Source organism: Pleurodeles waltl, chromosome 8 (assembly GCF_031143425.1).
Source record: "Pleurodeles waltl isolate 20211129_DDA chromosome 8, aPleWal1.hap1.20221129, whole genome shotgun sequence".
NCBI classification, from domain to species: domain Eukaryota; kingdom Metazoa; phylum Chordata; class Amphibia; order Caudata; family Salamandridae; genus Pleurodeles; species Pleurodeles waltl.
Window position 1 is genome coordinate 770,538,996 of NC_090447.1, and position 14,627 is coordinate 770,553,622.

The 14,627-nt window shown below is 43.3% G+C and overlaps 1 protein-coding gene across 1 annotated transcript in view; it reads left to right on the forward strand.

Annotated features, from left to right (window-relative positions):
- The window catches only part of CLTRN (collectrin, amino acid transport regulator), a 181,526-nt gene that overhangs the window by 117,404 nt on the left and 49,495 nt on the right, over positions 1-14,627 (forward strand). The window contains exon 4 of the mRNA XM_069205017.1: positions 8,806-8,919. Coding sequence (XP_069061118.1) covers positions 8,806-8,919 — 114 coding nt within the window. The remainder of the gene's footprint in view (positions 1-8,805; positions 8,920-14,627) is intronic.

Consider the following 14,627-nt stretch of genomic DNA (forward strand, 5'->3'; position numbering starts at 1 on the left):
CTGCCCATCGATGTTTGAGCTGGTTGGTCGTCCGCTCCACCTCGAAGATCTGCTTCATGTGGAAGCAAGCCTTCCCCCACCACAGCTTGTGAGCCTCCTTCCTGTATACCATGATCACTCACTTGCCCATGGCCACAGAACCCAAACTGCCCCCAACTACCTCAACAGACTAATCTACCCCAAGGACAAACACCCGACAATACATAGTTACGACACAATATACAAATGGACACAACAAAACAGACATCAGGGACACAACAGGGACAGCAGACAAATCAAAAGACTCCTGAAACAGCACTCCTCAACACAACTCCAGCACCACATAACGTCTCCCAAGCAAGACTGTGAGTGAAGGAGAAAGTGAAAGTAACTTCACAGTTCCTGGTTTGCAACATAGCTGAACCATTACATCACAATGCGTGGATTTTTGAGGATGCATGACGAAGCACCATGAGGAATTTCCGATACATCGCCTGGGATGTGCCCATTTTTGGCATACAACATGGCTGAAAAAACATGCATTTGGACAACGTTTATTTTTTTTATCACAATCACTTAAATATGTGTATATGTGCATGGTGCCATGTAGAATTCTTGTTTGTAGTCATATGGATTACTGTGTTGCTTGTGAGTAGTTGTGTTTAACACTCTCCTCTCTTCCCATGTGTCCAAAGTATGCTTTGTAAATGTACGTGGGTGAAAGTACATGCATTACCAGGATCAGACCATGCGTAGGGGCACATTTCCTATGTTTTGAGGACATTAGACCTTCGAATGGTAACCCCATGTGCCAGCTATGTGTTGGCACTTGAGTCCATTGTTTAGTTTACCCCCAGGGTTGTCATGGACTTGCCATGGAATGTGGACGTTTTGAGATTGTGTGTTTGAAAATGCCACTCTTCTTGCTTAAACCATTCTGTGATTCTGCCTGTTTGTGGATTCCGTGTCTGGGTCAGTTTGACAGTTGGGCTGTTTGCACCTCTTCTCTAGACAGTGACACAAAGGGAGCTGGGGTGTAGCCTGCATATCCCGATGAGCCATCTGTGCTGGGAGGGAGGGGAGGAGTGGTCACTCACACCTGAAAGGGCTGTACCTGCCCTCACACAATGCAGTCTCTAACCCCCTGGTGTGTTTCTGGGGCTAGCCTGGGCAAGGCAGTATCTTACCAACAAGAGAGTTTTTCCTTTGAAGTTTGCCTACTTCAAAGGCAGAAAGGGGTATAAGTAGTGGACCCAAAACCCTTGAAAATTAGATCACTTCGGGAGATCAAGATGACCCTCTGCCAAGGAGAAGAGCTGAAGAGCTGAGGAGAGGTGCTGCCCCTGCCTGGGACTGTGCTTTGTTGGGCTATCCTGCAGTTGCTGCTTCTGCCTGTGAAAGGGGACAAAGACTGGACTTTGTTGTGCATTCCTGCTTGAGAAGAATCTCCAAGGGCTTGAGCTGAGCTTACCTCCTGTAGTTGAAGTCTCAGGGCCATCAAAGACTTCCCCTGCCAGCACCTGGACTCTCTGCTGAGACTCCTGCCTTGCCAAGTGGTTCTCTTTCCAGTCCCTGGGCCCTTAAAAGGTGAAGTTGGCTTACAAGAACTAAAATCCACACACAGAACGCCGTGCGTGGAAATGTTTGACGCAAATTCCGCAACGCGGGTGATAAATGACACACCGCTGGCTTTGCGGCTGAAATCGATGCTACACCTGCATATTGGCAGGGAGATCAACATATCGCGGCTGGAGAAATGATGTGCAACACCTGCTTATGGAGGCTGATAACGACGCAAACCCCACACAGTGCAGTTTTCTGATACCATGTGACCGGATTTTCCACATTGTCCCTGGGCGTCCAAGTCAACCTGACTCTGCACGGATCCGAGGTGCCCCATCCAGATTCATTTTTTACGCTAACCAGGTGTAGTGTAGCCATTTTTAATATAGCTTTTGCACATTTGCTTAAAGCATTAGGCCTCTGTGCACTTTGTCCTAGATGCATTTTATTTAGCCTTGCACTGTTATTTTTCAATAACCAGTTTCACGGTCTTGTTTTATTTTCTTCTATCACACTGTTTAGCTTACTTCAGCACCGGAGTTCTCAAGCAATACATTCTTGCTCACTCTGTGCTTCAGTCAAGGATACAGTCTGGTACATTGCCGATAGACGTGGTAGAAGTTTAGTCTTTAGGGTTCGTAGAAAGTACACATTCTTACGTAGGGACGTTTCTTAGAACACCGGCGTGTTAGTTATAAAAACACTTCCTAGTCCTGGTACACGTAAGAGGGAGATTCCGACCAGGGAACCACACCTAGACGCTGACTGCCCTGTTGCAGATGCTGATCCTGATCACAGGCCTTTGCTCAGGTATGAGTGTTGATGTCCTCCCAGGGGAACCTGAAAGGCAGGCTTAGATCTTAACATGCTGTGCTCAAAATAGAACTTAGAAGAGAGAACGTACTATAGTAGCACTATGATAGCTTTATTCTTATGTTTCACTCTCCTCGTTACTATTTCAATCTTACTGTGTTGTATGGTTCTGGTTATTGCGGCTCACGCCTTGTTATCTAAAATGCAGTAGTTTTATTAAACCAATCTTTAAAACTCAAACTGCCTTCGTCATTTATATATGAGACCACACTGTGTATGAGAGAACTGGTTGGGATCTGAGTGACCACGACTTCCCTGGGAAGCACTAAGATGTCATGCGCTCGGTTGCCCAATTGTCTCTTCCCTTTGGGAGAGATGAGGCACTGCTTGTTAGCCAGAGCTCAACCCGGATTTGGGGTGACAAGGGTCCTTCGCCATAGGTTAGACTTAGTCCCCCACACTGTGAACGATCCTGCCACCCAAAAAATCCAGTAGTTTCATTAGGCTAATGAGAGCCTACGCGACACAGGTAGTTTGAGAACAACAGCATTCTCACTGTTTTCTAAGGATTAAGACTGTTATTCTTTTTAAAATTCATATCTTGACTTGTGTATGTTGGACTTTTGTCGTTTTGGTCTTGTTCGATTTCCTATTTTTATAAACTGGTGTGGTGTCCATTTTGTAGTGTTTTCACTGTATTACTGTGTGTGTGTTGGTACAAATACATTGCTTCTGAAGTTAAGCCTGCTTGCTTGTGCCAACCTACCAAGGGGGTGAGTGGGGGTTAATTGAGTGTGATTCTCATTTACCCTGACTAGAGTGAGGGTCCTTGCTTGGGAAGGGGGTAACCTGACTGCTAACCAAAGACCCCATTTCTAACAGTGTTATTTTATATAGATGCACTTTATCTTGTTATCATGCCCTTCTGACATGGTGTGAGTCATTCAGGCATGCACCACACACGACTAGTATTTGTTACCTCAGCAATATTGTCGCTATTGATGGTACATTTTGTGCTTGCTCCCCATGTTCCCCATACTCATCTCACAGTTCTTTATGTTCTTCACTGTCACTGGGCCACAGGAGATTTTGCCATGCACATGCATTCTGCAATGTGCAGCACACTAGTATTGCAATTGATTCTATTGGTGGCGAGTAGGGTAATTTGCCCCCAACATCCTGACTCCTGAAGCAATACTCGTGTACTCTGGAAGTTCCCTCCATAATGTAGCAGGTTCTGTTTAGGACATAATTTTGTCTCTGCTGGGCTTCCGTGTGGGTGTTTTCGTGAGGAGTAGTTTTTTTATGCTCCGTTGGCGCAGTATGCCATCCCATATTTACAAGCCCATGCAAAGCCACCTTATGTGGCTTCTCGTGGCCTTGTAAATATGATCCCCTTTCATGTGTAACACTGCATGAAAGAGGCGTTCCATCAGTGTTGCTTTGGGTGTTTTTTCTATGGAACACGAATGAATCTGAAGCAGTCCCAGATTTACCAGTCTGGGAATGCGTTCAATTCCTATGCCACCCCAGGGGTAGCATAAGAGTTACACAACGGGTAGAAATATCTTTATTTTGCCCTGTTTTTCGTCTTTCTATGTATTCTCCAGAAAGAGGAAAACACCTCTTGTGATTGCTTTTGTGCAGGAAGATGTCTCTTCCTGCAAAAAGAAAATCATCCCCTGCAATGCAGGCACCTTTGCACCATGGTGCAAGGCTGCCTATGTTGATGCATGGCAGCAATATGTGCACCAGCACAGAGGGAGAGGACAGAAATGCACTATACCTTGTAGATACAGTGCATTTCTGCCCTTTCCCAATGGCGCACAGCAACACAGCAGACTGCAGCACACATAGAAAGAGAAAAAATGGGGCGAATGTTGCATCACTCTTACACTACCCCTGTGGTGGGGTATAAATCTAACACATTCCCAGGCTATCAAGTCTGGGAATGTGTCAGATTCCTTCATGTTCCAGGGGTGTTGCCTGGGTATACCCCAAGCAACACCTGTGGGATGCCCCTTTCACACAGTGTTATACGTGGAAGGTGTCCATATTTACAAGGCCATGAAAAGCCATGCAAGGTGGCTTTGCATGGCCTACTATATATGGACTGGCAAACTGTGCCACCGGAGCATAAAAAAATTGTTGCTCCAGTGGCGCAGTGATGTACTATGGCCCAGTAAATGAGGCCCATAGTCCCTGATGTGTGAGCCATGACACGTCTGATGGCCCATGTGTGTTGCATGTGACCACCCCAGTGTACATGGTATACCTCGCTTGCACACAGGGATGTTGAGCAGATTTCCTGGTTGCCATGCATGGCTGTGTCCCTTTCCAACTTGCAATGTGTGCCAAACCGGCTTGAGGTCTATTCACCTGTATGTCAGGTTGATTTGCATTAGATATGTGTACTGAAGCCTAGGGCATGTATGTGTTACAGGCCTCATCCTGCAGTCCCTATCTGTGCAGGCAGACAGTTTTCTGTGTATTGTGTCCCCCATATCTATGTGTTATTGTGTCATTTAGGTACTTGCTCTATACTTACCTACAAGCAGGACATTACCATATTGTCCATCGTGGAATCTCTGGTTAATGATGGATGGCCAAAAGATGGAGGCGTCATGGACACTGCCTGGGTATTTGGCCACCACATTCAGGATCAAGCCATAATGGTCAAAGATCGCCTGTACATTCATTGAGTGGGTATGTTTCCAGTTCCTGTATAAGTGTTCAGTTGCAGCAGGAGGAATGAGTTGCACATGTGTGCAGTTTCCGCACCCAGCACATGCGGAAATCCATCAATGGCGTAGAATCCTTGTTTAATTTCCTGCTGCAGCTGCTGGATACTAGGGTAGAGGATGTGGCGGGGTGTGAGGCAGACAATGGCATCCAGGGCAGAGGGGAGGAATGATAACAGGGATGGCTGAAATACTCTGCCCACTCGTGCTGCAGTGGTCTGGAAGGAGCCTGATGCAAGCATACGTAGCACAGCCAGGAGTTTGGTCTGGGGTGGTATGATGGTCACCCTGTCAACCGGTGTCTGCAGTCAGGCGTTATGAGTCGGGCAGTTGGATCATTGACTCCCTGTGCAGCCAGTAGAAGGTGATGACCTCCTCCTCCCTGAGGGCAATCAAGGATGTCCGCTGGCGGTAGATGTGCTCCTTGCTTCTGTGCTGCTTCTGTGGTGCGTGTGGTGGTGCTGGTGGATGTGGTGGTGATGGTGGGGGTTGCGGTGGTCTCCTTGGTGACCCAAGATGTAGCAGGAGTACATCCATGTTGTCCTCCAGGTTGCCAGAGTGTTTTGGGTGTGTTTTCCATATGTACCTGTGCCTAAATGCCATTTTAATGCCTGGTCTGACCAATCATTAAAAGTTTGATGCTAGTCAGACTTAGTGTGACTTTTCCTAAGCGAGTAGAATTTCTTTTTAAAGTTGTAAATATGGCATTATCAACCCAGCGTAATTTTTTAGGAGGGAACACATACCTTGCATATCATTGTCGGTATTTGATGCAGCCAGATCCAACGCTGTGGAAAATGACGCTAGGGTGAGAAAAGTTAAGCTAGAGGCCTCTAGCGTCACGTTGTTAATATGGAGTTAGTATAGAGCCGCCGCAGCTACAATAAAATGATGCTGCAGCAGCGCAAAATCATTGTAAAGAAGCCCTTTAGGACCTCATCTACAAGAAACTGAAGCACTAGATCCGATGCGTCAGTATTCTTGCGATGCCTAACGATTCCCTAACAGCTCTGTGGATGCACTGTATTTACAATACAGAACTCCATGGGGCACGTTTTCACAGATGCGTCAGAAATTCTGGAGCATCCGCTGGTGCTAAATTGGCGCAATGCTGGACTAGCATAAAAAATACGACACTACTCCAGCAATGCTTGGAAGGCTTCCATAGGAAAAAGCCCTGAGTCAGTTTAACACCTGCTCTGAGCAGGCATTAAATGTCTGACGCCGTGAAGTTGCAGAACGATGCACCTAAATGTATATTTCACTGCATCAGTTCTGCACGGCTTTTTGCCTGGGAATGCCTACCTTGCATATTATTGCTGGTACCTGGTGCCTATGAATGAAAAGTGACACTAGAGGCCTCTAGCATCACTTTGTAGATTTGGAGTTGTTTTTGCGCTGCCCAGCATAAACAATAATGCTGTGGCGGTGCAAGAGCCTTGTAAATAAGCCCCTAAGTGTGACACAGATTAACACTGTGGCTCCTGGGGTGCTTGTCGCTCTCCTGGTACCACCCGCAATCTGCGTCGTCCCTTTTGGTCACCTGGGCACTTCCAGAAACTTTAGAAAGTTTTTTAATCAGACCACTGGAGCTTAAGGGGTGACATTTTCAACAACAACTGTTTGTTTCCTGAGCACTTTGGCATGGCTGGGCCTGGTAAATATTATTTTTTTTTTTATTCAGATTTTTATTCAGATTGCCTCCATTTCTCGTGTGTGACATTTGTACCCTTTTCTTTGGGCACAGGTAGGCAGGCTGTGTTCCCACCCAACACATTCCGGTAAGGAGTCAGTTGTGATTGTTCCTCTCCTTCTGCCTGCAGTGCAAATACGTGGCAACTGTGGTCTTGCTCCCCTTTTCCTATGGACACGCGCACAGGGAGCCAACACACAGTCACACTGTTCTACCCCAGAGCTAAATGCTTATCCCTGCATCAAACCTACACACTCATTTTTTGTGCATATATAAGGCCTAATGCACTCACATGAGACTAAATTTTGTCAGTGGATAAAACCTACAGAAACAATTATAGACATATTGTCAGAGACATAATTGTACAGAGTGTCCCCACACCCATGGTGTTTTGGTAGTCTCTTTTGGAGATAATGGGCCTGCTGCATCCTGCAATAGGACATGTGACTGTTACATTCTGCAGACACTGACTATTTTGATGAGTCAAGTGATGTGAAGTTTGGTTCCAGTTTATCTAACACACACCTCCTCAAACCATGTGAAAAAATGCTTTCTAAATAAAAGGTGTTCATGCATTCGCTGTTAGTAAAAAAAATCACAAACATACATCTTACCCTCATTTAGGGCTGTTCTGACCTCATGCGTATTTGGCGTCAGATGCCATTTTGTAGTCACACTCCAGTTCGGGGGGATGGGGCATATCAATGTCAAAAATCAGTTACTTATTTTATATTTATCACTGATGTGAGACAACAATATAATCATCATCATCCATTGATGGTCTGTATTTAGTAGAAATGGAACACTGACAGCTGCTGCCAAGTTGTAGACATGAGGAGATGCACTGCTGTTTACGAGGTTGGGTTGGGGTCAATGTATCCCTTCTCTGAACAATTAGCCTTATGTGTTTGTTCGGGTTTAATGAACTGAAGTGTATTAAAGTGTATGTTATAATGCTTTGCCATCTGGGTGGTGTTTCAGATATTATTTTGCCTGTTGCCGTTAAACTGTGGCTTATCTGGAATGTTATTTCGCAACGCTGTCAATGTCATAATATTTCGAAACCTACAAAATCCTGGATGCTGAGGCTTATTTTCTGGGTGGCACTTTAACTTAGATGACAGTGGACTCCAAGGAATGTCCTCCGGTAGACACATATTTGGTCATATCTAAGTAGAGTTTGCTCATTGGCAGATGGGGTAATTTTTCCAGGACATATTAGTTGAAATCACTATCAGAATGTCCTGAGAACTGGAAATGGCGCATTAGGTTTGTGCTGGTTTTCCTGCACTGAAATGTACTGCAGTGTTCATTGATGCAAGTTTTTGCTTTCCTCGTGGTCATGCCCACCTATTTCAAGTCACACTTGCAAACATAATATAAACCACATTGGAGCTATTTAAATTTGTGTGTTTAGTTAAGATCTACGGTATTCGTAAACCTGGATCAAGTTCCATCATGGCTTTAGTGAGGGGACAGATGTTGCATTTTCCACAGGGCTAGCTGGATGTGTAGTCCCCAGCCGCAGTCCATTGTATCCTTTGCAGTGGGACTGTCATAGGCACCTTCTAGCGCTTGTTGGGGCAGAGGGACTTAACAGTACAGTGTCACAGAAAGAAAAATATGGTATAAGTCACCTTGATTAAGTGCTGAGTTGTGACTTTGCACACTGCGATTTGAGCTGGGTAGCAATATTCATGTATGTTGACCTTTTTTTTTTTTTTTGCTTTCTAACAAAAGTATATTGGAACTGTCTGTGGCGACCTAAATGAATGCACATTAATGAAATGAACAGTGAATTTTGGGAATATACTTTACGGGGCAAATGCCCGAATATTAGGGTAGACCATGTTGCTTTCTATTCTCTATAGCCTTTAGACAAACGTTAGATTTTGCATTGATGTCATTGATATCACTAGACTCCTGAAAATGAAGAGCAATGCTGTAACCCTCTCCATGCCAGAGTATGGGAAAATATATATATAGTTGATGTTCTTTTTCTTTCCTTATTTATAGTGCCTCCAGTGTCAAGCTCTGCAACATTACCAAAAGAATTTCATTCTGGTTTGTGGTCATAAACACAACAGATTCCTCGGTTGTGCCTGAATCTAAAGTTGAAATGGCAATACGGTAATCTCTTTTTTATGTACTTCCACAAACACAAGTTGTACATTTCTGCTCCTCTAGAGCACTATTTAATATATACTGGATATGAAAAGATTTCAGTTTGTCACTGGGACTGCCACATATGCCACTACTATTAAATTTCATATGCTACATTGGTATCAAACTTTTTCAGGCCTTTAATGATTGCAAATTGCTAAATTACTGGATTTGTGACCGCAACATCATTTTTTTTCTAGGTTCCAAACGCATTTTGAAATTTGGATTATTTTTTCCAAATCGAAAAATAGGTTTAGAACATAAACGTTTTCCTGAATCACAAAATGTGCTTGGAGCATGAGAAAAAGCGATTTCGCAGTCACACGCTCTGTAATTTAGCAATTCACAGGGCTTGTGACCATTAAGGGCCTGACAGAGTTCTCTGGAATGGTAACTCCGTCCCAAACGTGGCAGATATCCTGTCAGATGGATTATAGGTGTATTGTATCCACAGCACTTGTGAAAGGGTAGATTGGATAGCGGTCATGGTTGTGACTGATCAACCCATCCGCCAAACTCTAAATGAGGCTTGAAATCACTTAGTTTATGTGGCGCCAGGCCAGGGCATAACAAAGGGCCATAGTCCCTGTGGTGCTGGGGATCACCAGACTTCCACATAGTGAGGGGCCTAATGAACTGTGACTGTAAAGTAAACAGCAGCTTGGTGAAACCTTTGTGTCTTCCATAAGTTGAATGTGAAAGTAAAAATTTTAAACATCGTTTTATTATTGCAAGTGTGGCCCAGCGAAAGGCTCCTCAGTACCTGTCACTGTGAGAGGGCCCAGCCAAGCCGAGAGAGAATTCCAGCAGAGGCAAGAAAGTGGCAGACAGTTGACTGGGGATAAGCGACAAGAGGCCAGAGGGGGGGAAAATTGCAGGGGAGAAGAAGAGTACAAGACAGAGAGCAGGTTTAAGAGAGAGAGGGGTGATCGGTGGAGGAAACAAGCATTTAGAATGTAATGGGTCTTGCATTTGCTTGTGTTAGAACTATCAGCATTGTAAATTCATTACTGGACTCCTCTTGCCACATACATTGGTCAACCCTGCCTCATAATTTGGTCTTTTCCTGCCACACAATTCCAGCGGTGCTGCATATAACTAAAACACTTCCATTTACCTTCTTCCTCTATCTGCAGTAAAAAATTAAAATGTTGCCATTTAACATCCTAATCTAAATCTGCCATGCTAATTTCAATAGAATATCGTTCTCCCCCCCCCCCCCCCCCTCCAGCCCACCATCAGAGTTGCTGGCTGGCTAACCCAATTTCCCCTTAAAAAACACACAAGACAGCCACGGAGGAGTAACAAAAGAAATAAACTAAAAATATATCAAGAGTGTTCAAACAATCATAGTGTAATAAGGATGTTAGCTTGACCTGAATCATGGTTATGATTGCAATAAGGAGAGATTAATTAAATATATTCAATTATCATATAACCCAAATAAAAACCATTATCAGAAATAGATTTTTGGCATTAGATTGTAATGCTCAGAACAGCCCCTAGAGAACACCACAATGAAGACAGCATTTGTAAGATACATAGTCATGTTAGCCCCTACAGAACATAACCACATGGAATGAAATGATCAAAAGTAATGCAGTATAACCATATATTTAGCCCCTAGAGGGCACAATATATTACACATTTTCAGGGCTAGCAGGCCTACTGCAAAAAAATATTACAAACAAGACCCTTAAAAAACAAACTACTCGCAGTTATAAAACAAAGGTTCCAGCCGTGACAGAGGTTCAAAAGACAATGAATTGTGGGAGATTTTATTATTTTGGGATCCCCACTAAACTAGTGTGGGTACCCAGGGATGATCTAAACAGAAAGAGCAGGTTGTGGTGAATGTTTTGAAAGTTATGAGCAAAAATGTTTTGTAAAAGAATGCCCTGCGAAGAATTAGGGAATGACCAAGTGCAACAAATGTTGAAGTATGTTGAATATAATGCGAAGAACAGCCCCTGGAGGACTCCATGGTCATGTACCAATATAGTCAGCTCCAAGAGAACATAACCACATGAAAACAGAATGGAAGAAAGTAATGCAGTGCAGCTATACGTCACCCAGAAAATGCAGTATCTTAAACATTTTCAGTCCTAGCACACCCACTACAATATTAAAAAAGACACTGAATGGTGGGAGGAGTTATTATTTTGGGGTCTCCACTAGTGTAGTGTGGGGACACAGAGATGATCTAGACATGTGATCTAAACAGAAAGAGAAGGTTGTCGTGAGTGTTTTGAAGGTGGTCTCATTGTCCTAGGACCACCACAGGCTGAGTCATGAGCAAAAATGTTTTGTAAAAGAATGCCCTGCAAAGCATTATGGGATGACCGAGTGTAGCGAATATTGCAGTATAGTGACTGTAATGCTCAGAACACCCTCTATAAAACACCACAAAAAAATATGATTTGTAAGAAAAATGTTCATGTAACCATACAGTTGACCCCTGGAGAACATAACCACATGAAAACAGAATGGCAGAAAATAATGCAATGCAACCATATATTTTGCCCCCTAGAGAGCATAGTGCATTACATATTTTCAGGGCTAGCAGGCCTACTGAAATATTAAGCCCCTCAAAACACAAGCTACTCCTATCTGTTAAACAAAAGTTATAGGAATAAGAGGGCTTAAAAAGGAACTGAATGGTGGGAGGTTTATTATTTGGAGTCCCCACTAACCTAGTGTGGGGACCCAGAGATGACCTAAACAGAGTTTGTCATGCTGAACGTTTTGGTGGTGGTCCTATTGTCCTAGGACCCCCACAGGCTGAGTTATGGGCAAATATGTTGTCAAAAAGAATGCTTGCAAAGCATTATGGGTCGAGTTTTACCAAGCACAGTGAATATTGTAGTATCAGCGCTCCCGCTGTGCCAGGAGAGCTGCATTGCAGATTTCTGTGTTTTTTAGTAAAGCATTTAATAATTATAAGTGTTTTTGGGAAAGATATAGAGCGTGAAGGGTGGAGCCAAAAGAAATGACTCTGATTAAGTAACAGTGTAAACAATGTGACCAGCACTTCAATACCATCGATGGAGTTTGCGCTGCTGTTATCGCTGTGAGCACCAGGGATGCCATGGAGCATGAAAGGGAGAGACAGAAGAAAAAAGTAGTTCACCCTGCTGAAGTACATCAGTAATCATGCAATAATACATGTAACAGGGTCAGTCTGAAAGGCGGTAACAAAACCGCCCCAAGGCGGGACAAACGTATAGCATTTACCAATGACATCACAGGATTTTGGAAAGGCAAGCCCACAAACGAGTGAAAGATGATGGGCGTGAGATGGGCATGGTTAAAAGCCCACAGATAGATAGAGTGCTAGCGCAATCAATCTAAAAATGGAGGTGAGGGATAGTGAAAGATGAAAGGAAGAGAGAAAAATAGATGAACAGGGAAAAAAAGGAGCAGGTGACAGTGAAGAAAACCAGAGAGAAGAGGAAGGCAGGGATCGGAGTAGATAGAATGAGTAGGTGAGATCAAGAGAGCAAGAGCGAAAAAAGTGAGATGAGAGATAGAGGAACTACAAGGCAGTGCAGAGGAGGCGTGCGGAACATAGCAGGGGAGAAAAGCAGACAATACATCATTGACAAAGGAGAGCACAGAGAAGAGAAACAATGGCGAGTTATTACATTTTTTTCTTGAAAAAGTGTATGAACAAAGCAACCCCTTATAACATGCATGCACGTTTTCTTACATTAATATCATGGACGTTTTGAATGAGGCATGATATTATGGGCATTTAATATTTACTGACAGTAATCTATATTTACTCCATGGCAAAACAATGGGAATATGTCTTAATAATAAAACGTTTGGTGCATTTTCCCTGACAACATAATTGGCATATTTTTTCGTAATGTCACCAACATTTTCTTTGGGCCGTTAAAGGAATTGCAAAGTTTTTTAAGCCTACTATGGCAAAGCAGTGTTAGGGAGGCCATACAAATGGGGAGCACTCATTTCTAGATATGTGGGGGGGGCCTTAAAAAAGTTTGTAAATCAACTCCCAATATGTTCTGCTGGCGCCTCCATTCATTCATAGAATAGATGAGACCTTCTTAAGGGGTCTGGGAATGAAAGAGTGGGTGTCACTCTATATGTGTTATTTTCCAGTGAATGTTTATTTCCAACACCTCCACTGTGGAGGGGTGATTTGGGGTTCAGGCAGATCTCGAAGACCACCATTCATACAAAGGCATCAAGGTCCATTAATGTTGTCAACTACTTGAAAGAAAGTTTCTCAGCAGGAGAGCACCTATCTGACGCCTAGTATTCATGCTTTAATTAGAGGAATTCAAAGGCTGCAAGAGGACCACCTCACATGTAGAACTGTCAAAGCGGATGCATTGAAATATAGGTAAAAAACAGAAACACAGGCAGTGAGAGATTCTGCGTAAAAGTAGAATGTTGATGAAATATGCATCCAGATTTGCTGCACAATTATTATAAGTAGTCAAAATAGCCCAAGAAAACATTTAGGGGCACATGTACAAAGCATGTTTCTAGTCGCAAACCAGCCGATTTGCAGAATCGACCTGTTTGTGACAAGAACTATGAGATGTACAAAGCCGAAATTGTGATTCATTAACTTCTTACCGGATCACAATTTGGGTTTCACGATTTGCTATTAGGAAGGGGTGTGTTCAGGGCATCCCTTCCTAATACTAAATCTGAATGGTATGTATGATTGTTTTGTGACTATGAATGAGGTTGCAAAACAGTCTCAGTTAACACCAATTTCAAATTGGTGCTAACCCATTTGCAAAAGGGAAGGAGTCCCTACCCTTCACCTTTGTGAATGCATGTGAAAACGTTTTTTGGGACTACTGCCTACTCTTAAAAAATGAAACTGAACTGTTTCATTTTTTTCTTTATAAATGCATCCCCTTTTCCTTTAAGGAAAATGGGCTGTATTAAAAAAAAAAAATTGCTTTATTTAAAAGCAATCACAGACATGGTGCTCTGCTGAGCCCAGCGGGCCACCATCCCTGTGATTTTTTGTGAATCCCAATTGGTCGCAAATTGCGACCTACCTCATTAATGAGGTAGGTCTATTTGTGACCCACCAGGAATTGCAAAAGAAACTCAATGGAATTTCTTACATTTGAAATTGCGATTTTCTAATTGTGATTCGCATGAAATCACAATTAGGAAATCGCAAATCCAAATGTTCGCACACGTGCCGCCAAGTATTGAAAATCCCAGATTGTGATTCCTTCAGATAAAGATCAAAGAGGGGCGGTGTGAAGTGATCAGGCATTTGGGAAACACATGCATTGATCTATGTAACATTTAATCAGACAGTGTAATCAGAAGGTTATTTCTGCTGCTTCAGGCCCCACACCATTGCATATGTGCAACTTAAGAGATAACTATGAGTTTTATGTCTTTAACTCTTTAACTGATGTTTCACCTGAAGCATAGTTCGGTATTCTGGCTACTGAGCTGGCGGGTCTGTAAAACCAGCAGGATAGCTTGACTCCTTGAAACGTCATGAGGTGAGAGGAAGGGGACAAGGATGGTATGGGAAAGTGGTGTGGGCCACCTCAATGTACCATGAAAGGAACCACTCAAGGTTTTGTTTTGCCACAGTCCTGACCATTATTTTGTGGAATGGCCTATTTTTACATAGGCCGGTGTGAAAAAATAAAATAGTGGTT